A 25,244-nucleotide genomic window follows, 5' to 3' on the forward strand; every position below is an offset into this window, starting at 1 on the left:
CTGAAGATGATTTGGGACAGACAGGAAGTAGGTAAGAGGAAACAAGGGCGTCCCACAAAAAGATGGATGGACTGTGTGAGAAAAGATGTGGGACAATCAGCATGACTGTCGAAAAAGGTAGGAGAGCAGTACTGAATCGAGAGTGATAGTAACAGTTGACGTGACACACTGACCCCACGCAGAAATTGTGAAACAGTGGGATGATGATTTGTCATTACCAGTAAATTATTGTATTATTTCTTATTTAGTTTATAAGTCATGATGTCAGGCATGTATATAGTGCTCTATCCGGCATCGTTTGTGCATCCTGTAGTCCCTAATGTCAATTGCTTCCACGTCAGCTGCTTGGAAGGCCATTTCAGAAGCTGCTTCCTAATAGCTGTGTTTAATGCCAATGATGCTTGGGCACATTGTGTGTGCCATCTGTTGGATAACCTGTATAGTATGCAATACTGTTTTTACATATGGAACAAGAATGCAAATTCAGATCTTATATTACACTACTTGTACCATTTTGATTTGGTCATTGAATGTTCTCCTTTGCCTGACATTAATGTGTCTTCATTTGATGATAAAGAAGTAAGTGCAATTGCCTTTCCTCCTCAGCTTGTATGGTTGGCATTAATTTCTAACTGAATCACTCAAATTGAAATCATAAGTATATGGAGTGTCATTGACATTGTCATAAGTACCTTTTCTGTAATGTAGATGTCATGGTAAGTCTTGGTGCAGTTTCTAAAAAGCACCCCCCCAAAGAGGCTGTACTTTTTTACATGCATATCTCTGAAGTCTTAGAAGGAAATATGCTTCTTAATTGATAGAAATCAGAAAAAAGATAGTCATGACTGCAGTTTAGCTGAGGTACTGCTTCAAGCAAGCTGTGGGGAGAATAGATGCTGCTGACATTCTAGGATCAGCCAAACGCCTTGGTAAATGGGGTCACAGTATATAAATAAATCGACAAGAAAAAAAAACGGACTTCCGAAACGTTAAAAATATTTTAATAGTAACTCAATTCACAATCACAAAGCTTATTACACTGAAGAAGGGTTTTCCTGAAAGCTTTGTGATTGTGACTTGAATTACTATTAAAGTATTTCTGATGTTTCGGAAGTCCGTTTTCTTTTTCTTGTCAACATTCTAGGATCACCAAAAAGTCTAAGAAAGAGTGCCTGCACTGCAACAGTGGAAGCTTCAAATGGATTCCATTCTGTAACTGGAATATTTCTTAGTGCTGTGGTGTTGGACATGTAATTAAATACTAGCTGCATTTTTTTTATTTTAATTATGTTTTTTAATCCCCATTGTAAATTAACACTTTAAACCAGAGCACTGTAGTTTACTATATACTTCTTGTATGATAAAAAAAATCTATATATCTTTAGCATGCTATAGTAAAATCACCTAGAGCCACATTTGTCTTTAATCCTTTTTTACTCTAATATATTTCTGCAGCCTTCACCACTCACCAAAATTGTTTGAGATTCTTATTCCCTAAGACTTTGTAGTAAATATACATTATTTTGTGTTACCTAGCAAAAATAGATTAAGTAAATAAAAGCCCTGACAGTTCAGGAATACCCAGTGATGAATAAAAAGAACTGTATAGAAACTACGGTAAAGGAAGAAACTTCATTAGTTCTGGTAAATGTTTTTTTTTCAATTCAAACATTGTTGCTGGAACTTTCCCAGGAGTACAATAATATGTAAGAAAAAGGACTGCAGTCTGGATTTGAAATGAAATGAGATATTGCCTGCCATTTCAATTTAATGCTATTGTTTCAAGCTGGCATTTTTTCAATGTTTACTGTATAGTTCAGAGAGCCCGACATTCTCTAGAGTGGACAAGTTTACAAGATTAAGAATTTCTGAATAGTTTTGTTATGCTAACTGCATATGAACTGACAAAGACTTTTGTAGTGAGCTTTAGAATATTATAAAATTATCTGTCCGATAACATATGTGTTTTAGTGAAAAGTCTCTTGTTAACAGTTCCTTTGCCAGTTGCCACCTGTTCCTCTTTTCAGAGGACATTCTCTTTTTGGACAGTTGTGTCTTGTGAAATGAGACAAAAAGTCACGTGACCTGCCATTTTAGGACAATTTTTTTTTAATACAACTTTCTTCGTAATTGTTGCAGAGAAATTTTTTTCTCTTGACTGAATCATAATGAGACGTAAAAGTAATAGAAACCAACTTTCATTTTGGTACTAAAGTGTAATCTAAGCTTGTGCACTGATTGCGGGAATGGTTTGTCCTGTGGAATTTCATTATCTGTAAAAAACTGCCTCTCTTTGGGCCTCCATAAAGATGATTGTCACCTTGTAATTATGGTTTTATGGCATGTCTATAAGAACTTAAGAATTGAAAATGTAAAGCTAATCTATGAATGTGTTTGTCAAAGTTTTGCCATCTTAACCTCTAAAGTATATAAAGCACGAATAAATGAAAATACAGCATATTTATATAGTATCTTTCATTGTAAGTAAATGTTTCTTGGGAGACATGACAAGTGCAAATTCCTAGGTATTCCTTCTTACATAGCACAAAGGCCATCATATCTTTCTCATTTTTTTTTTTGAGGTCTGTTTTTTGCTGTCCTGCATCATCCTATGGCCTGCTGCCTCTGTCTCCCACCCAGTGCCAGGTATACCAACTGTCCTTAACTTTCCTGGCAACCTGATTAAACTGGAGCTGGTCTTGGAACTTCAGGTGTCCAGTGGTACCATGCTGTCATCTTCCACTGCAGGGTTTACTTATTTGTAGCCTACCACACCCCCCATCCACTAGGCTGCATGGAACCACCAAAGGAATGGGCATGCAAAGGGGACATGTGGCATTTTGCTCAACCTCTGAGACAGCTCATCCATGTCCCCACACTTTTCCGCCTCTTTGGACTACACCCCCTACATCAGCATTCCAGCCTCCCCAGAGGTTTGCTGAGAGCAGCATCCATACAACATTGCCTCCTCCTTTAAAGGGAATGCCCATCCCTCCCTCATTGCCATTCTGTCATTACCCAAACCACTAATCCAACCTCAGTCAGCTGGGATATAGTCAGAACTTTATCAGTCTATGCAGCAAAGACATCATATTTAAAACAGGAGTAGCTTATGCCCGTCAAATTAGTGTATGTATTCTTAGTGGGTGGTCTCTGCAATACACGCGTGCGCACACACACGCACACACACACACACACACACACACACATGCACACACACACGTGTGAGGGCTGTCTCAGGCGCAGCTCTCTTTCTCTCTGACATTGTATCATATGTGAATCCAAGCTGAGGACTATGATTTTTTTTTTCAAAAACTGGTGTTTTTAAATAGTTGTTTTAATGAGTTTGAGAGAGTAAAGGTTTTAGGTACTCTTTTCCTGTGCACAGGGGCATTTATTTGATGCATCCACCGTTAACAACTTACTAGCTCCAGTTGAAATGCTCATGTTGCAAAAAACAAATCAGTCTATCATGTAAAATCTGCTTTGGTTCAGTAAACGGGTCCACATAAACTCTGTTCTTGTGTCTTTATCTTAGTAATGAAGTTGCGTTTATATCACGTTATCGAAAGATGAAAATAGCGAACGCTATTTCATCAAACCTAAAATATCTAAACCACATAATATCGAACATTCAGAACAGCAAATTTTTTCCTTGGGGAAACAAATCGCTATTCCGAAACACACACACACACAACACAAGCACACCTAAAAACATCAATACACACATACACACACACACACACACACACACACACACACACACACACACACACACACACACACACACACACACACTTATAATCCTACAACTAACCCTACACTAAACTATACATACACTACTACACTACATACACTACTATCTATCCACTTACCTTAACCCTAACCCTAAGGTCCGTTACTATCGCACACTCACCTAACCCGCGTCCAAACCCTAACTCACTTAACCCGCCCCTAAACCTAATTCACCTAACCTGCGCCCTAACCCTAATCCTAACAACCACACAGTCACACACTTACCTGAACCTGACCCGTAAATCTCCACCACAGTGCTGAAAATAGTGAAGCCACAGAACCAGCCAACCGAATTCTTTCCCTAGGAAAGAATTTGGTGTTCAGCAGCTTCGCTATTTTTAGCATTTGATTAAAACAGGTAGATATTAGAACATTTGAAGTTTTAAAATTTCGATGTTTTGATATAGACCCATGAAGTCACATATGTATTTTATTTTGCCACCCTTTCACAGGCAATTCTGAAATTCTGTATTGATTTTAGCATTAATGACAATGATACACATTTCTATGAATACTACAGATCTCTTTCTAAAAGTAAATATTTTGGAATTTATATAAACTGGATGAGTTACAGCTCATAGTTTTTATTCACAAATTTGGAACTCTGTGATTGTCTTTTAATAGGAAATTACTGTAGTTAGAATTTCTGTTTGTGAGCCAGTAGTGATTTTGACTGTTTGGTTTTGTTTAAGTTGTGTGTCTCTGGTGCAGGAAGTGAAAAACCCCACATGGGATACAGAGGAGACTGTGTCCCTGTAAAAATGTTTTTTGTGACTTTTTTCTATCAGCTAGCTGAGTGTTGAAGAAACAAACAGGAAATGTTAAATTCAAAATACCTAACAGTTTTAAAATGGATGACTTCTGTTATCCTATTGCAGAGACAGTTAAAGCAATCTTTTTATATCAATAATAGTAATTTCATGTTCAGGGTAGAAATTATAACATCTGTGTTCAAAAAAATCCATAACGTTAGGACTAATGTTGTCTGCCCAAGTAATGCTATTGTTACTATAACTATAACCCAAAGCTGGGTGTGGGTAAATCCAGGATTATCCACACCCAGCAATGGGTTATTGCTGTTATACAATTACATTATTTAAGAAAGAAATTGCTTACTTTTCTTAAACAATATTTTTGTATAACGGCACTGTGGTGTCCTTCTGTGTTGTTTCTGGATTCTGTCTTTTGATATTTTGCTGTGCATGTGTATGGCATTTATGTTCTCATACTTACACAGTACATCAGTGCATTAGAAAGCAAGCAAACGAGAAAGGAAGATTTCCATTGCTGTTTTTTTTTTAATAGTAAAAAAAAAAACTGTAACCTCCAGACAGTTTAGACGTATGAGAGAGATGGGGGAAAATACAAGGAAAATTGCTATGTTTCTTTAGTTTTACAGAATGTACCTGGTTTTCCTTGACTTTTTCTACTCTTGTATGTACTTCTCGACCTTTTATTTCAAGAAATGTGGGCAAAGCATAAATAAAGAAGGGGACCAATTGTTAATGTAGCTCTTATAAACTTCGAAATCTATGAGAATAATTGTGCATTGTCTGAGGGAAAGAAAGTCTGAAACTGAAATGCTTACCATTATTTAGTGACTTCCTTCCTCAGTGATTTGTCAGAAAACCACAAATTTTATGAGGAACGAAATCACTAAATAATGACACGTTTTTTTGGTTTCAGTCTACCATATACCAATAGAAAAAAAAAAGTCTGGCTCTTCACTGGTACTTTAGCAACCAGACTTTTTTCTATTGGTATACGCTCAATTTACAATTGGCACACTGGTTGGGTTGTCCAAACATTGTGCTTGTTTTTGAAAATTAATGGCCAGTCATTGTATAATATTTAATTTAATATGATGGCCAGTCATTGTATAATATTTAATTTAATATGATGGCTTATTCTGACAGGACTCTCAAAACGTCAGCATTTTGGGATTGTGTGGAGGACTCCTTTTATCCATTAATAAAACAACATTAAATGAAGACTGGAAAGATTTTTTTTAAACCTAATGTTTCAGATGGTATGTGTTTATTTACACAACTCCATTATTAACTGCCCAGGGTATAAACTGAGAATAAACCAGTGTGGCAGAACTTTATGATGACAAAATTATGTAACTGAAAAAAAGACATATTGTCTAACATGCAAGAAATATCAATCAAGTAAAATATCTCCCATCGTTAATATAACCTTAAACAAACCTAACAAGTTAATTAATGGATCTAAGATTAAATATCAGAAATACCTGACCAAGGTCAAATGTAGATTTTCAAGTCATATTATGACTGTGCTAATAAAGGAAAAATTGGAATCCAGGAATGCGGTATTTTAATTATTGAAGGTTTGCTATTCACTGAGGTAAATTATTTAGTTGGTCTGTTCTGAAATTGTATTTGACCCATTTATTAACATTGTCGAACACTGTCATAAAATAGAATTCTCCAAAAATAAGGAGGGAATAGAGGCCAAGGCATTACTTTGTTTCTGCTTAAAATCTACCCTGAAATCTGTGTGGAACTAGATAATATCCTAGGTTCCTTTCCATAAAAAATCATAATAGAATGACAGAACTGTATGGATAACTGTTTGACAAACTAGTTCAAATGGACATTTCCTGTATATTCAGATTAAGCTTTGACAATCTTTATATAATATAAAAAGACGTACAAAAATTAGACTAAGTATATTTCAAGCTAATAAACCCAACGCGTATTGTGGATAAGGTTCCAAAAATAATAACTACACCTTTAATTAAATAAGACACAGGAGAGATACCTTATTAGAGCAATAATCCTGCTTTTTTTTTTTTTTTTTAGAGAGGGCTTATTTTTGAGTTTGTCTGCATGGTATGATCAGGGCTTAGCAACTGTGGCTTTGGACTGAACAATATCAGTAACCTATTCCTTGACCTAGCAGAGCTTTTCCAGTGCTTTACTTGATACATGTAGACAAGACAATGAGTCAAAATGTGTCATTTTGTGGTGAATTAATGTGTTGTTAAAAAAGAACATTATTAACAAAAATAGCTTTCTTCCATTAACCACTGCACACTCCTTGTCCTCGTGACACGAGTATAAATTCTAAAGTTTTGCCTACTGCCCCTCCTCACTGAAATCCACGGCATCTCTCCATAGACAAATTGTCCTCTAATTACCATGGCAGCAACTGCCCTGTACTACCAAAGTTTACCCTCACAGCAGATTTAAAAGCCTTTGCATTCCTTCCTGGTAAACTGTGGACTTCTACCTCTTGTATATTCAATTACAACAACATTTTCTCTGCTTTCAAATTAACCATGAAGTGGTCCAGATGTAGTGACCTTTGTTGCTATACTTGTGTCCTAACATTATTTCAGCATTCTTTTATCACTTTATTGCTGAAAATGTATCCCATTTTTTCGTTTCCTATCTATCCATCTCGATACTACTAAACCTTAGAGAGAGGACTGACATTACGGTACTATTATTTCTGTGTGAGATAAGAGTTGATAACCCTAATAAGTTCAGAGGTGGTGCTGGTTGTGGATGAAAACCATGCTGGTATGGTGAAAGAAAATAATGTTGGGTTATATGAAAAAGGAGCTGTGCTTGAATACATTTCTCTAGTATTTGTACAGAGTGTTTAGAATGGCTGTGGGAGAGTAGTTGGGGAGTTTAATTGATGGACCACCTTTATGAAGGGGAAGAAAATGTTTTTTTTTTTCCCCAGAGAGGTGGGACATGAAATTCTTTGGTGGACTGATTAATTACATTTAAAGCACACTCACACACAAACACAGACACTACAATGTCCTCTGCTGTAATTTTAAGGTGTTCAAATGGTAAGTTGCCTGGTGCAGTGTGGTTGGTCTAAGTTTGAGAAGGTGTTTTTATGGCTGAAGTGGAGACTAGATTTTGTCACAAATAATGGGAGCATTGTCTAGGTTGAGATGGCTGTTGAGTTGCAGAGGGGGCAACATTATTTAGTAGGGAGGAAACCAGTTGGATGAAATGTGCATTGAATAGTGTGGCCATGGTTTCAGAGGTATTTATATTGGATAGGTCATATGAAGTTTGGATGGAAAGCCTGAATTATAGCACTTTGTTTATGATGGATCAGAAATATTTGGGGTTGTTAAGGATCCACTCTTGCGTTTTTGTACAGTATTTTTTTTTCTTTTTGTGTAGATTGATATGATACCCAACAGTGTTCCTCAGTTGTTTGGAGTATTGGTAGTTTGATTGAGATTTATTAGCCCAAGTCTTCCAAGCCTTGTGTGTTAGTAGGATAAGCTGTTTGGTGTTTACGTTTAGCCATGGGGCTGTGTTTATTTTGACTTGTTTTGCTCGGAGTGAAGAAGTTCATTTAGAATATTTAGAAATGTGTTATTAAATTGAGGTATGACTCCTTCTAGTGGGAAAGTTACTATGTTGGACCAGATGCAGCCCTTCAGCTGGAGATGAAGGTGCCAGTATTGAAGTTTGTTAGGTTGTGGACTGAGCGGACATGATGTGTTTTTCAGGATGTTGTTTTTTGAATGGTCAAAATGGATTGGTGATCACAAAGGGAGCTAGGCAGAGTTGCAGAGAATGAAATTTTATCTGGAAAGGATGTAAGAATCCAGTCTGTAATAATTCATTTGTTATTGTTTTGTTATAGCAAGTGGGAGAGGGGAGTGGTGAAGGAGATAAGGTGTTGAAAGGTCAATGGCAATAGAGAGCCAATCAATGCTATAGTCAGCCAGTAGTATATTTTCTTTTGTGATGTTGGTTGGGACCTAGTAGAAGAGGTCTTCCTGTGTCCTAATACTGTTCCTGGTGACATATAGATGGCAATAATGTACAGGAACTTTTTATGGTTGAGCTTAAAAAGTGAACAGGAATTCTGAGTTATTAAATTAGGGAGGGGGTTTAGATTAGGCACTCAGTCTGGAGTTTTTAGGTAAAAGCACTACCACTTGCCTTTGGTGTGTTCTGTCTTCTCTTATAACAATTGTAACCAGAATGAAGGATTTCTTCAGCTTTTTTTTCAAGTTTGATCCAAATTTCATTTAGACTAATTATATTGGGGGGGGGGGGTGTAATATTGTCCAAGCATGAAAAGCAGCAGTTTTATTGGTTATGCTTCAGACACTTGTGTGAATGTTATAAAGGGAGGAAGAGATAAGGGAGACCTGTAAGTTAGTGGATGAAAGGGAAGTGAGTGTGTGTGAATTTAGATTTACTGAAGAAAGTAGGGCCAGGGTTTGGATGGATGTCTCCACGTAGTTGTATATTTAAAAGGTGCGGTAGTAGGGGGATATCCATTTTATATTTATTTTATTTTTTAGACCTAATAATACCATGGGGAGGTTTACGTAGTGCATATTTTGCTTAAGGAATAGTACAATAGAGGGGTAAATGGCTGGGGTGAACATAATGGATTAGTCCATAGAGTCTGCTAGTAGGAAGAGAAGTAAAAATCATCTGACAGAGAAAACGTGCTGTGAGTATAAAAAGCTGTAAGTATAAAAGTGGGTGGTGATAGGATGATATTTAGCTGTGAGTCAATGGTGACGTTTTGTGAGTTGAGATTGCGTTATGTATAAGGGGTTGGAGTTTATGGTACATTAAGTGCTTTACCAATATGGGGTTAGTGTAAAAGGGGGTTGAGAGTCTGGAGTAGTAGTATTAATTATAATTGCAAATGAGATAGAGGAAAAGGGGAGGACTACAGTTTTTCTACAGGATGGATGATGTCTGTTGGGAGGTATGGGGATAGTTTTGTAGGTATAAAGGTGCAGGGCTAATCTGAAAGTGGTTTGAACTTAGTTGATTGGATTAAGATAGTGGACAATGGCGACAAAGTGGGGTGGGTGGGATTTGGTGTTAGGGTAGGGGAGTAGTGAACCTGAGTGCAAGAGAGGGTGGACAGAGCGTGTCCCACACCTGAGGCACTGTGGGTGGTATTCTAGAGATAATCAGTGGGATAGAGCTTTAGGTGGTAAGTCAAACAATCTCACAGAAGTTGCTGATGTAATTTAAAAATACCAAAACAATACGTGGAACTTAAAAGTATTTTGTTGTATGTGCTGTTTAGAGTCACTCAAGTACATTGGAAGAAGTGGAATTTGGTACTAGTTTTGTGTGAGCACTCAGAGTCACTAGGAAGATTAGGTGTCCTGCAAAAAGTGTAAAAAAATATAAGGGCACCCTATTTTTGTTGCTGCTAAGGCGATAAAATACATACACATAGACTGCTTCCACAGAGGATGCAGATGCCTCTTGTTTTAAACTTTCCGGGTCAAGAAAGAAAATTGATGGTCAGATGCATGATTAGGTTTCAGGGCTTATATTGCTAGTAGCAGCAGAGGTGTGTTATGCAGTTACACGAAAGTAGAGACTAAGGGCAAAAAGTATTCAGTATAGATTAAAAAAAGCTGTTTGGTTGACCAGGGAGTCAATAGCAGTGAACATCTAATTCATGCAGAAAAATATGATAAGAGCAGTATAGCTGACTGATATAGGCTTTTCTTTCTTCTTTTTTTTTATTTTGGTTACAGGAATGTGAGAAAGGAAACCTTCTAAGAAGAGAAAAAAATGACAAAGCAAAAACCCAAGGAATGGATACATGCCTACTATACCCAGCTAGCATTCAGTGACTTTTGTTTAATGAAGTATGCCAAGTGTGGATAACTGCAAACAGTTCTGGGTAGTGCTGCGGTATATGTTAGTAGTATTGCTCAGAGAAATTGCAATCAATAGCACCTTCTATTTTTTAAGCAATATACACCTCAGTTAAAGCCATACTATCTCCAAGAAACAGTTTCCTGGCCCTGTAAGACAATATTGCAGGCTTTTTAATAGTAATATCAATGTGAATACTCATAGTAAGAGCAGTACCAAAGGGAAGACTCATAGTAACAGCAGTACCAATGAGAAGACTCATAGTAACAGCAGTACCAATGAAAAGACTCATAGTAACAGCAGTACCAATGGGAAGACTCATAGTAACAGCAGTACCAATGAGAAGACTCATAGTAACAGCAGTACCAATGGGAAGACTCATACAAATCAGCAAACTAGCCATTGACTGATGTAAGGTAGCATATTGTATTTCCAATGGCTGCATCTGGGTTTAATCTAATTTGTCAAAAGAGGGAGTCATCAGTAATAGTCTCCATACCTGTGTAGTGATTAATACTTATCATACCCAATTAGATGGAAGTACTTTACATGATTTCATAGTCTGACTTTAGTAACACAGAAATTATCTCCATATGTGAAAACAAAGCAGACAGTAAACATAAAACACTGGAGACTCCATTGTGTGACACACAGATGCCCACTAACCAGAATAGACAAGGAGAAGATAATGGTTAATCTGGACACAAGATCCACAATATCATGCACACACTCAAGTTACTGCACCCCGGGTACAAATATGATTCCATCATAGTCCATGTGTGTGTAAATGGCCTGACACATATATTACTGGACTATATCAAAAGAGACATAATGGATACCTCAGAATATGTGTGACACAGAGGTATGTGCCTTAAATTTAGTAGCATTCTACCTTCATCAAGGATGATGCCACAGTATGAACATAAAATTATTGATTTTAATAAATGGGTTAGTTTCTGGTGTCGCTTAAGAGGGTTCCAATATCTTTCACCATAGGAGAACATATTCAAAAGACACTGGGCTTTAAGAGAAGGTCATGCCTACTTAACCTGGTAGACTTCTTTGACAGGGTCACCTAGACAATGAACAAGGGGAAAACACTGCATGCTGCATATCTTGACCTGGTTAAGGCATTTGGCAAAACACCCCACTCAGACATTGTTGTCTAGCTCTCTGAGCTAGGCATAAACCCTTAAAGAATTAGCTGGATTACCAGCTGACTCACAGACAGGAAGAAATAAATGAGACCACCTTGATCATAAGATCGGTCACCATTCAAATACCCCACGACTGTGTGCCTGGCCTGCTCCTGCTTGGCATGTACTTCTTGGATGTTATGCTTATTGTCGAAGGCCTCTGGCACATATGACTGTAAATTGGGAGCTATTTTAAATTCCCTGAAGAAGCAAACATTGTGAAAGTGGGTTTAGCACAGACAAATGACTGGTGCCAAAGCCATAGACTAAAACTTAATGCAAAAAAATGCATTATAATGCCCTTTGGTAAACTGTCAATGCAAGTTAATTACTCCATCGATAAAACACCCCCAAGAGTCGGTCAAGTAGGTAGGGATTTGGGGACATACAGAGAAAACATTCTGGCCTTCGAGAAGAATGCAACTAAGATAATAAGAAAGTCATTCTATGTCACCCAACTAATAGGTAAGAATATGACATTTCGGTCCAAGGAAGTTATGGTACCACTCTACTTAGCCCTTATTAGATCTATCACTGACTATAGTGCCCCCATTGGCATGTATCTAACCAGACACTTACAGCAGTTGAAACATCCACAAAGATTTCTCACCAGGAGCATTCAGATCATGAATAACTGTATACCTCACTGATAGCATAAGGATTCTGTCTCTATATTCAGTCTCCTACAGGCTGCTGAGAGAATATATTTGCCTGGATTACAGGGCTTCCTCAAACCCAGCTTTGATGGATCTGTTCCACATGAACAAAACAAAAGGCACCAAAAACACCAGATCTAGGGATCTGAGCTTCAATTGTGACATTGACAGAATGTGATGGAGAGACAGATATATGTCCCAAAGGATCCCTGCACTATAGAATAGACTCCCCATCTCTGTGAAACAGAGCTCATCCCTGACTCTATTAAAACAAAACATTGACAACTGAAAGGAAATCATACATTTACCCCTTGACTGGCCCCCATGTCCCTTATGAACAGAGGCCATCAGTAGGAAAGGTATTATCCTAACAGTGCCACCCACACAAAGCCTTAGCTAGCTGTCTAATAAAATGCTCCCCCCAATGAAACTTGGAACCCAAATGATTTGGGGTCCATGTCTAGGCTTGTAAGGGCCTTTGTGGTCATTAGCCTAGTTACAACCTATGAACCTATGTGGAGCAGTTATAAACTGTAGCAGTTGCTACAAATGTAAACTACAGCAACTGCGTTTTACAATTTGAATTTTGAGCCAGCAACTGTTTCTGAAAAAATGCATTAGTAAACCTTATGAAAGTTAGCACTACCTTATGTTTATTTCAGTTTCTCCTAACTTAACAGAGGAGATGACAAAAACGATAAATAAGTATCAATTCTCACTCAGTTTGCTACTGTTTAGAGACAGAACAGATTTTGTTTGCATTGAAGTGCTTCAGTGCTCACTGTTTGACCAGGTGTAAATGACCGCAACTGTGTTGTACAATCTAAACTTTGAGGAGGGTTGCCAGATCAGGACATGGCTTGGGCACAAGAATTGTTGGCTTTACCTCAGCCTGAAGTTGTGTGAGCACAGAGGGATGCAAGGGACTCACCCCATTTTTTGTAGTTTCACAAATTTATTGAATTATTGTATACTTTTTTAAACAATGTTGGAGAGCTGAGTAAAAGGCATCATATCCCTTCAGTTAATTCAGCAACCAATAAAGGATTCAGCTCATTTAAGATATTATAATAACTCAAGTGCAAAAAACAGTTAAATTTTGATACAATAAATCAAATGTTTTAGATGGTACTGTTTGGTAAATACAGACTTTACATTTTAGTTATTTGTTTGTTTTGCAGCTGAGGCCGCCTTTCGTTCAAATACAACTGGAAATCATGGCATTAGAGCTACCACACAGAGCAGCTGGAAACCATTGAAACTAGGTGCAGAGCAACGTCTAGTTAATAAAGTAAGAAATTGTTATTTTTTTCTACCTTCCTTTGTTTTTCATTTTAAAATTATTGCAAGTGGAAGCTAAGTTACAAAAAGGTGTTATGGTAAAGAATAAAGCATGAATTGCTAATAGCAGTAATCACCTACTATGTCGAAAAACATAAAGTATAAGTTATCAGTATCTGTCTGTATAAACTGAAATAAGGAACGTTTAGTCATGTGTATGTATTTAAGTAGCAATGTTGGCAGAGTATGGTTAAGATAGCATGTTGGAAAATATCCAAAAATGCATATTAAATGCAATATATCCATCTGCCACCTTCATCTGACCTGTAACAATAAATGCCACAAATTAAGGATAAAGAAATGGAAGAAGCCAGCAACTGTCTGTTTCTGAAAAAATGCATTAGTAAACCATATGAAAGTTAGCACTACCTTGTGTTTATTTCAGTTTCTCCCAACTTAACAGAGGAGATGACAAAAAAGATAGATAAGCATCAGTTCTCAGTGGTTAAGTGACTAAACATGCAAGACCTCTACGACCTCTTCACTGAAGGTGACAGAGGGTCAGAAGAAGTTCATAGGCTGTTCAGATTTTTTTTCCTGGAAGAGATGACATCCAGTAGTGCTTTATTTATACTAGCTAATGGTACAGTTTGAACATTTTGTTTTATCCTGAACAAAGTAAGTTAATGAATAAATACAACACTGCAGACTGAGATTCCTTGTAGAACTTTGCTACGTAAACCGCTCAGTTGATGTTGCTAATGCTACAGTTTGCCAATGTGCAACTGCTGTACTTGTGCTACAGTTTGCCAATGTGTAATTGCTGTACTTGTGCTACAGTTTGCCAATGTGTAACTGCTGTACTTGGCTCAGCATAACTGGATCACTGATGCTTTGCTGTTCAAGAAATAATGTGAACATGGTATTTAAAATACTGCTCTGCAGCTATGATGTCACATTCTGTTCTGATGATGAAGTATGAAACACATTAAGAAACTCATTTATTTGTGTATCTTATTTCTCAGTAGTTAACTGGGTAGGTGGTCTGATCCTCTAGTCTGGTGACCATTTTCATCAAAACCAGGATAATAAAGACAGTAAGAACTGAGAACAACACAGCATAACACAGTAGAAGACAAGTAAAATATTTTGGATAGAATTCCAAGAAACATAATTATGAGTATGAGACATAGTAACACACGTCATACAGAAACCGTGTAAGTTTTTTTTTTGTATGTGTGTGCATGTATGTTTATATATATATATATATATATATATATATATATATATATATATATATATATATACACACACACACACACACACACACACACAGTGTCTGTGTGTGTATATAGCAGAGCAAAAAAAAAAAATACATGGCACCACAGAAATATAGACTTAAGTTTAAGCTATTTTATTAACAATTGCCATCTAACAGCAAAGCAGGTTTCTCATTCCACCGAGAACTGCTTTTGGTGAGTACAAAGTTTGTTTCACGATATGTCAACTGCTGTTTTGGTCATTCACCCACTCTCTACCTTACTAGTGCATGCTAACCCTAACCTTGACCCTAATGCTGCCCCTCATTGAAGTTTAGAAAATCCCTTTCTGTAATGCTACCACTACACAAGACAAAATGACACTATCTATGTGAACATTGATACTCACATTTGTACAACACAAAATCTATCCCCTTACCTAGCCTTTACTCTGACTCTAACCTACATATACATGCGCACACTCCATACAACTCAAATCACTTCATCTATCTCCCTACATAACCCTTTCTCTAACCCTAGCCTAGAAGGACTAACATTTGTACACTCCCACCCCCAAACCCACAGCCCTTCAAAAATCCATCTTCATGCTTTACACACCACCACTGCTAAACCATTGTTGCAGTCCATCAACTGACATTAGATAAACTGAACGCATTTCCCCCTTTTTTTGATAAAATGAGCATTTGACAAAACGATGGTTACCAATCTGTGTGTGTGTATGTTTGTGTCTGTGTGTGTGTGTATGTGTGTGTGTATATATATATATATATATATATATATATATATATACACACACACACACACACACACACACACACACACACATTCAGTATGTATATATATGTGTGTGTATATATATATATATATATATATATATGTATGTGTGTATATATATATATATATATATATATATATGTGTGTGTGTGTGTATATATATATATATATATATATATATATATATATATATATATATATATGGATCTTTAATACATTGAATTGACAGTAAAGAAAATGAAAAAATCAAAGAGATGAAAAGATTGCAATCCCACAAGAACCATATCGAAACTAGTAAGAACAAAACACCAGCTGTGCATGTCACACATCACTCAGTGGAATGGCGATCCCAGTGTAATGAGAAAAACAACTGCTCCTTTCAAACACTTGATTTAACACAAAAATGTACCTTTTTCGGTGTTTCTGGATGGAGATCATGGTACAGTTAAGATTGGGAAATTTACCCTTTTTCCCCACTGTAGTGTGATCTTGGAGTTGGCATATATAATTTGCAGGGGGTGTGGGGGTGCAGAGGGGCTAGCCCCCCCTGCAAAAATGTTGTTACATTTTTATGTTAAATCAAATGTTTAAAAGGAGCAGTTGTTTTTCTCATTACACCGCAATCTCCATTCAGAAGCTTCAAATGGTGTGTGACATGCACAGTTGGTGTTTTGTTCTTAGTAGTTTCAAAATGGTAAACATTCATTCTTGTGAGATTGTGATTGATAAAACCTGGAAAAAGAGAATTTTTAACATAATTTTCCAAATGTCCGTAACTATGCCACATCATAGTATTTTGATCCCAGATTTTAAAGTGTCAGTGACACCTGAACTAATATGATGAATTTGAGCAACTCTGTCCAAAATATGATTTTTAAAAATGATTGTGATACAAAATTTACAAAAGGAGTTAAGGAGCGGTGTACAACAGTTTGACAGAATGGTAACGAAAATGTCTAACCTGAACAGTTCAAAGTAAAATTATACACAGTCTAAAAGTTATAACCTTACATAACAAAATATTTAGTTAAAATACAAAGACAACTATTTTACAGTTAAGCATACTGCAAAACATATAAGTATTACAAATTATTAAATGTAAAATTCAGACTGCAAAAAATACAGATGATCATTTTGTAAGTTCAGGAAGACACTTAAGGGTGTGCATGGTGCATATATTATTGCATAACCAGGGATTGTAAGGCGAATCGCTTCGGGCTTCTGCTTTTTAACATCTATAGATTCCCACAACATTCTAGTACCATGCACAGTTCATTGTGCCTTATCAAATGTATAAGAACATCCTGCATTGATGAATGACAGGTCTGTCTTTATTGATTGTCTTTACAGCAGACTTAAATTTCATAACATTTTTCACATTATTCTAGTTGGCAGATGATTTGACGTTATGAAAGATTGTTAACATGATGGAAGATGAACAAGAAAAAAATGCCAAAAAACATGCACAAAAGTTTAATAAAGTTTAGCAGTTTTGCCTCTTGTTACAAAAACTTCTTCAGACTCAAAAGTAACAATGCTACTTCCAAATTTAAACAAAGATATGCCACATGACTTAAGCCAATAGACACCTTAAACATACTATTACCATGTATAATTGTAATTAAATGATCAACAGTTTATGAAATTATGATGTGTATTATGGTGGTGCTGCGGTAGCGTTGTCGCCTCACAGTAAGATGCTGTCCGGTTCGATTCTCAGCTAGAGCATCTTCTGCGTGGAGACATGCGTGAATGGGCGTACCTTCATTGAAGGTTGTGCGTCAGGCCTGGCAAGCCGGTATGTAAAGATCAACTGCCAATCATTAGTGGACCGGAGTTCTGCTGTGGCGACCCCTAACTGGGAAAAGCCGAAAGACACAAACAAACAAACATTAAATAACGTTATATGCTCCTTTAACCCTGGTGTGGTATTAACATTTAATATAAATTGGAAACGTATTTCTTTGTTTTCCAAGGTATTACCCAAATCTTGTTTTGGCTCAGCTTACATCATTTCCGACTTGAAGCATTTTTTTATTTTAGTATGATGGAATATAATAATACTTTGCAACAACCTATGACATTTGACACAACATGGTAAACTTTAAATTATACATTCGAGTAATAGATGAATATTAGTTGGTTGAAGTATCATAATCACTTTCTGTGAAAGTGTTTTAAAGATAAGTTTTGCTGATACAAATAGGATTACTTGGATTACATTTGGAGGTTTAGCTATAATGATGCTGTGTTGACATTTTACAACAACTTTATGAGACAGTTTAATGTTTTGGATTTTTTGATGAACAGTAAACACCATTACAATGAACATAGTGAAAATATAAATTACAGAGAGGATAAATATATGTCTGACAAAACTCTCACACTACTTAGGCTTCAGTTTTGATACATTAATGGTGAAAAGAGCTTCAGTAAAACTTCACAACATAATTCAAATTAATTACAGTAAGAAATACAAGAAACTCTTCCCTACATTTAATAGAAAAACAATTACCTTAAATGACTTTAGAGATAGACCTGCTTTCAAAACAATAGGTAAAAGTTCCATTTTAGCCAAATAACTGCCAGTGTATCTCTCAGAACCTAGACTATTCATCACCTATAAGAGTACCACAGCCTGTACATATTTAAATTTTTGTCTTAACAGGGAATCTTGTTCTTTATGTGTACATATATATTTATATTTTTAAGTAGGCTAATAAAAAGTCAAAGTAGTAAGTAATTTTGTCTAAATGAGAGCCTTCTCATTCTGTGACAATACTGAAGGCTCAGAGTACTGCAGGTTATGAACTCACTGTCAGGTTACTTAATCCAGTACACATTGAAATATGACAGAATTGATCAGTATTCTGCACTCTGAAATGTGTAAGCATGTGCAATGTAATAATTTCATTTTAGCTTTTGTTTCACGCTAATCCTTTTACCTTAGTGCATCTTCTGCTATAACTAAAGTCACTGCAGTGTGATAAATATTTTAAACATTATATTGGTTTAACTATACATTGAAACTGACTACCGTATTACTCAAGTTTTAATTTGCACTGGATTTTGTAAAACCTCATCTGATTGTTAATACCTTGCACCTAGGTTGTTGATGTAAAGGGTCCCTGGACTAGCCACTTACACTGCAAATTAATTAAAATAAAATAAGTCAATAAGATGCTTCTTAGCTGCCACATATTGTGAGGTTTTTAATATTCCATACTGTTGTAAGAATTTAGAAGCACAAATGCAGACTAATTTATGATGTTTTGTAGCCAGGATTGATCGTATGTTGCATGTTTTGTTTATTTGCAAACTCATTGTGCTAAATATTTTGGTGAAAAAAAGGTTGTGAGGAATAGATAAATGGTCCTGATTTTTTTTTTTTTTTGCTAGAAGAGACTGAATCATTTCAAGTCAGTGCTCACAAACAAAAAATGATGCAAGGCAGTTTATCCCCATTTCTTTGTATTGGTTTTGTTATCTACCGATTTATTGCAAGGATGTAGCCAGGCATATCATTTCTACTCTACTTACTACATTTTTTCTGAGTATCACCTCAATATGGCTTTTTTATGTTATATTATGCACACGAATGTCTAAATGAATGCATCCAACAGCAGATGCAATGTTGCTAATCTAGAGACAATATCTTTAATAATTTTAGGGTGAAACATTGAAAATGTTTCTTACATTTATTAAATGCTTGGGAGGGCAGCATTTTGAGAGATGTGTCCATTTTTAAGTTATAGGTTTCCATGGAGGGCGTAGCACTAAAAGCTTGTTACTACAAAGTAGAATTTGCTTGCTACACTCATGATTTATTAAACATTTTTTTTTCACTGTTTCTCCTTGGGACTCAAATGGTCATTTTCAGTGGTGAGGGAGCAAGAAACACTGCTACAATTATTTATTTAATGCTTATACAGAAACACAGTACTGGCCAGAGGTAGAGAGAATAAAAATAGGAAAAAATAATACATTTGTTTGTTTGTGTTCTGGTTTAATTTTTGCTGATTTGAAAAATGTCTAGGTATTGTCCATTTTCATAGCAAGGAAAAACGTGTAAGAATAGCCATCACCCCACAAATAAAATACAAAACATTCTACGACAATGGTACAGAAGTACAATGTCAACTTTCACAACAATGAGTTTGCGTATATGATTAATTTTGCAACATAATCAGCATACACACATTATTTTATTTATTTGTTCATTGTTAAAATTTTCATTCATTCATTTTGAAGAGTGAGAACAAAGTAGAGGGCTACAGAAGGGCAGCCGGTTGGTTATAAGTAATGACGGTGATGAAAGGATAATGGAAGAGTAGACTTTGTTTTTAATGCCAGGTGTCGCTGCTTTATTTATAATCCAAGTTTTGCATGAAATGCTCTTTCAGTGTCCTTCGCAAGGAGATCTTCCAGTTGGTTTATATTATCTTGCAAGGATAAGTAGTTCATCTGTCTTTGTTCCTGTTGGATAAAGATAAATGATATCACCATATCCACATTAGTCAGGTTAGTAGATGATTTAAAGTAAGGGAGAAGTAATTAATGTAAATGATGTGATTCTTAATTGAGATAATCTAGACAATAGCACATATAAAAATGACATTTAAAGTAACATGGGATCACTTCAGTAATTCACTCCAGTACATATGTACCACAAAAAGAGTAGTCATGCATACAAGTAACTATTTATGTCTTGAGATCTCATTCTGAGATATTAATGTTAGATAAAGCGACAAAAAATGGAAAAAAGCTATCAAACTGTGTAACAAATTTCCAACAACTATTCTCTTCATGAAAGTACTCTTTAGCTAATAGCAGTACAACTACATTTATTGTTAACAGAGACAGCTTTAACTGCATTGGGAATGAATCTATAGACTTATTTTTGATGCATTTTCAGAGTTTATTTCATAAATGCGATGTGGCTGAACCTAAATGCTTTAGCACCCATTTGTATGTGAAGTATCAACAAGCTAGAAAAGTTTTGTTCCCTTGCTGAGACAGATAACAGAAGGGTAATAATAAAAGTCTGAATTTTTGCTGATGTAACTGATTCAAAACAGTGCAGAGGTGAAGGCAAGCAAGTCTGAGTACAGCTGATTAAAACAGTGCAGAAGTGAAGGCAGGCAAGTCCGAGTACAGCTGATTAAAACAGTGCAGAAGTGAAGGCAGGCAAGTCCGAGTACAGCTGATTAAAACAGTGCAGAAGTGAAGGCAGGCAAGTCTGAGTACAGCTGATTTAAAAAGTGCAGAAGTGAAGACAGGCAAGTCTGAGTACAGCTGATTAAAAAAGTGCAGAAGTGAAGACAGGCAAGCCTGAGTGCTACAGCTCATATAACTGATTAAAAACAGTGTTGGGGTGAAGGTAGGGAAGCTTAAGTACTACTGCTCATGTAACTGATTTAAAACAGTATAGAGGTGAAGGCAGGCAAGCTTGAGTACCATTATCTCCCAATCCAAAGACTGCATCTATAGTGCAGTAATGTGTGGTTATAGGTAACCATGCAAGAAACATTGCTCACAGTTCAAATTTAATCTGTGACATATGCCAGAAATTATATGAAACATGGCACCACTAAACATAACAAAAATTGCTAGAAGAAGAATTTAACTCAGGTATGCATTTTTTCTAAGTACAATGACCTATATCTGGAGCAAATTGAATTTAGATATTGCTATTGATATACTTAAACAAATCGGTTTTGTGAGGTTTGTCTTAGAATGAAATTACAGTGAAAAAAATCTTTATAGATGATATTGTTACCCACCTACTGTTAAAATACTTATCAAATGGACTTATAATTGAAATGGGGAAAACAGGATAAAATATGTAATGACCAGCAGTGCTGGAATTGTTTATAATATGGTTTTAGCTGATTAGTGCACAAAACTAACAACATTATTTATTATTTACTTATCAGCATTTGTTTACCAAACTGATAAAAAACAAACCACGTAACCACCAAAGCTGAAAGCATACAAAATGTTTATTCCACAGACAAGACAGGATAAGCACTTTCACACCGAATGTGCTTCATCAGATCCACTGCTTAACTAAAAACAAGTCAATTATATAACAAGAACAATTAAATATACCCAATAGAAACATGATGACGGTCACTGATGCAAATAGCATTTCTTAAGGAGAGGTTTTAAAGACACACTGGCATTAATGCCTGAAGGCTTATCAGCCTGCAGTCTGGTAATCCATTTAATCTCTGCTAGCTCTACTATATTATTATAAACACCTCCTCTACCACTCTCTTGAACTAATTGCAACACTATAAATTCAAAATTATGGTCATGTTGCACAGAAACATGTTTTGCTAATGCATTCAACAGGTTCTTCCTCTTAATATCACCCAAATGTTGTAACACCCTCTCTTTCAACATTCTTATTGTTTTACCAACATAGAATGTGGTGCACTTAGTGCACTTCGCCAAATATGCTAGTCCGTTTGATCTACAGTCCGCATAAAACTTAGGATTAAAAGAGTAGTCCATCACAGGATGCTTAAAGGTTACCACCTTCGAAATAAATTTACAAGCTTTGCATGACCTACATGCAAAGGTACCTGTCCTGATAGATCTGGGGACACTGGGGCCTGTAGATTTATAACAAAGTTGTCGCTTTAATGACATACTGTTCTTAAAAGTAAAGCTAGGTTGATAACCTACAGTATCTTTAATCCTAGAATCAGTGAGCAGTACAGGCCAATACTTATGTATAGTGTCACAGATCTGGTGTATATTGTTACAATATGTTAATGGTAGCCTGAGGGTGTTATTAACCATGTCAGAACCTTTACAACTACAGAGGGTATTAGTCCTATGAAAAAATGGTTTATCCCTATCAGGACATAACCTATCCACTACTCCAGATGTATCAGCCAACATCACTTGCTTATAACCTCCCTTCAGAAATTCTGAGCTAAGTCTATTACTAGCCTCATGGTATTCATCATTATTAGTGTGTAAACCATTTTTTCATAGGGCTAATACCCTCTCTAGTTGTAAAGGTTCTGAGATGGTTAAATAACACCCTCAGGCTACCATTCACATATGGTAACAATATATTTTTATATCAAACATTAATTTACTTGTAACACTTTGCCCTTTATCTGCATCGTTGTTGTTATGTTATGGCTAGTTGTTATGACCAGCTGTTTTACTTAGTGCATACTTGTATATGTTTAAACAATCTGTGATTAAAATCCTAGCAAAATCCTAGCAACCTTTCCTTTTGCCTCATCCATCAAATGCCATCCTGACAGTAATGTAATATTATTACAACATATATTTACTTCCATAAACTGACCCTTGTATATTTGTCAAACGTGTTCTGTTGCAAAATAATTTTTACATCTTTGGAACACTTTTCTTTGGGGGGGGGTACATGCATGAATAGATGTGCTGGGCAATCAGGCTTTGCAGGATTAGTTTAGGTAGTATCCTTACTCCATTAGCCTAGTCTGAAAATGTTTTCACAGTCTTTTAATTGGGCCTTTATTCATGTTGCAATTTCCATGTTAAAACAATGGTTGATGGATGACAGCAGACACCTTCCCCAACATCATCACAGTAGTTGCAGCTTTGTTAATACTGGGAGCAGTCATTTCACACTCTCTTGACCACTAGATTCGGTGTTTATGTTTTGGCTTTGAACATAGCTACAAGTTTGCAGTGCAGTATAGACTCTAGTTTGAATTACGGCAGCACATTACCTGACTGGAGCATCAGAAAGTTGATCTGTCAGGCTAAGCAAAAAGGAAATGACTGCCTTCAGTCACCCTCTGAGACACAGGACAGCTAGGTCAAACTCATTATTATATCTGCAGAAGAAATCCTGAGTAGTCAGGCTGCATCACAGGAAGGCAGTGTATTCTACTGATCAAGTACCATGAGTTGCAAATGCATTAAAAGTTTTGCTGAGAAAGGTCCACTGAGATGTAAGCAAAATATTGCCAGCTACAGGATGTAAGAAGGACTGCATAAAGAAAAAAACAAAGGGCATGCTCATACAACAATAAAAGAACAGAGAAACTGATTTTTACAGTGAGAAACAGAGATTTCAGTGCAGATGCAAGGAATGGTGCAACAGTTAGCATAGGTATCCAAGTCAGATATTTTTTGCAGTGCAATTGAGTTTAATGAAGTCAGAAATGTCTCTGGATTATTTCTAAAACAGTAACTGAAGCATTAATGACTTTAGCTTGCATATTACATTTTCTCATACTTGGCACCCTTATTCTTTATTAATAAGTGCAAATGCATGGGAAGTGGATCAGCTGTGTATCTCCCCTGTCATTTCTGCATTTGCAAACTGTTTTAATGAATCCCTGTTTGTGGTATATGACACTGTAAAGCCATGCAGTGAGACAACCAAATCAGTAGAGTCAACAGGAAACTAATTACATTTTGTAGCCACTTTTCCCCAGGAGTTTGAATGCAGAGTAATGTATGATCTTTAAAACTAAACACAGTGTACATAAATGTAAACGAAAAGACAGGGCTAACAGAGCAGGTAATATCAGAAAAAAAAATTAAAATTGCTGACATTAATAAACAATGGCAAAATTATTGTTATTGGCCACACAAGCCATGGGAAAAATTGTGTCATCTAGGATACCTGTTAAAGCCATTAGTAAATGATGACTTCTGTAATCCATAAGGTGAGATATAATAAATGTATGGTTCTTGCTGTGAGAAGCAGGGCTTATTAGAATTTCATGTCATATCCTTTGCATTATAGGCAGACTGGCTAAATGGAGCGGCATATCTGGCTGGTAATGGATTAGCATTTCTTTAAGAAGGAGAGGACCCAGATCATAGATCATACAAGTCAAAGCAGACTGCCACAACAATGATATATATACTTTGTTCGTTACACAAGAACACATAGGCAGCTAGTGCATTCCCCAGAAAATAAGTGTAATAGGAGGGAACCATGGAGTACCAATCAGAAGGTAGATAGAAGAATTACACAGTACCTGCAGCCAGTCGAGTTTACTGCCAGGAATTCCCAGGAGAATGACATTTTCAGTAGTACAGAGGCAGAGAAAATAAGGAATGAGTAACCTCTAAGAGGTTCTATTTTGTGACACCTAATCCAACCTAGAACCAGACAATAACAAGAGATGTAGATCATACACGTCAAAGCAGACTGCCACAACAATGATATATATACTTTGTTGGTTACACAAGAACATATAGGCAGCTAGTGCATTCCCCAGAAAATAAGTGTAATAGGGTCATGACACCTAGATCATACAAGTCAATTACTCCATGATTTTCTGTATTTAAAAAAAAAAAAAAATTCTAAGCCTGTTTCCTACCTTTCCTGTAACTAGTGTAGTCCAGATTCAGATTTGCTGTATCCAGGACTGTATGTAAGCTTCTTAGACCCCCAAGCTTTCTTGTGTTGGAGGGAAGCCTTCTAGCTTATCAGTGGGAGTGGTAAGCACTAGGTAGCCTATCTACCACATAAGGAGTGGTTCTGGCCCAGAAATTATAGTTATTGGCTGTTTGGGCAGTTTTTCCATCTCTCTCAACTTTCTGATTTAAAAGCCCGCAATTCCACTTGTTTCCCCCTTT

At 36.3% G+C, this 25,244-nt stretch overlaps 1 protein-coding gene across 4 annotated transcripts in view; it reads left to right on the plus strand.

Annotated features, from left to right (window-relative positions):
• The window catches only part of ARHGEF9 (Cdc42 guanine nucleotide exchange factor 9), a 3,179,575-nt gene that overhangs the window by 1,015,983 nt on the left and 2,138,348 nt on the right, over positions 1-25,244 (plus strand). For all 4 annotated transcript variants that reach the window (XM_044057721.1, XM_044057724.1, XM_044057723.1 and 1 more), the window contains one exon: positions 13,482-13,591. In XM_044057721.1, the coding sequence (XP_043913656.1) occupies positions 13,482-13,591 (110 nt within the window). The remainder of the gene's footprint in view (positions 1-13,481; positions 13,592-25,244) is intronic.

This window comes from Protopterus annectens, chromosome 15.part0 (genome assembly GCF_019279795.1).
Source record: "Protopterus annectens isolate FY-2018-M chromosome 15.part0, PAN1.0, whole genome shotgun sequence".
Taxonomy (NCBI): domain Eukaryota; kingdom Metazoa; phylum Chordata; order Ceratodontiformes; family Protopteridae; genus Protopterus; species Protopterus annectens.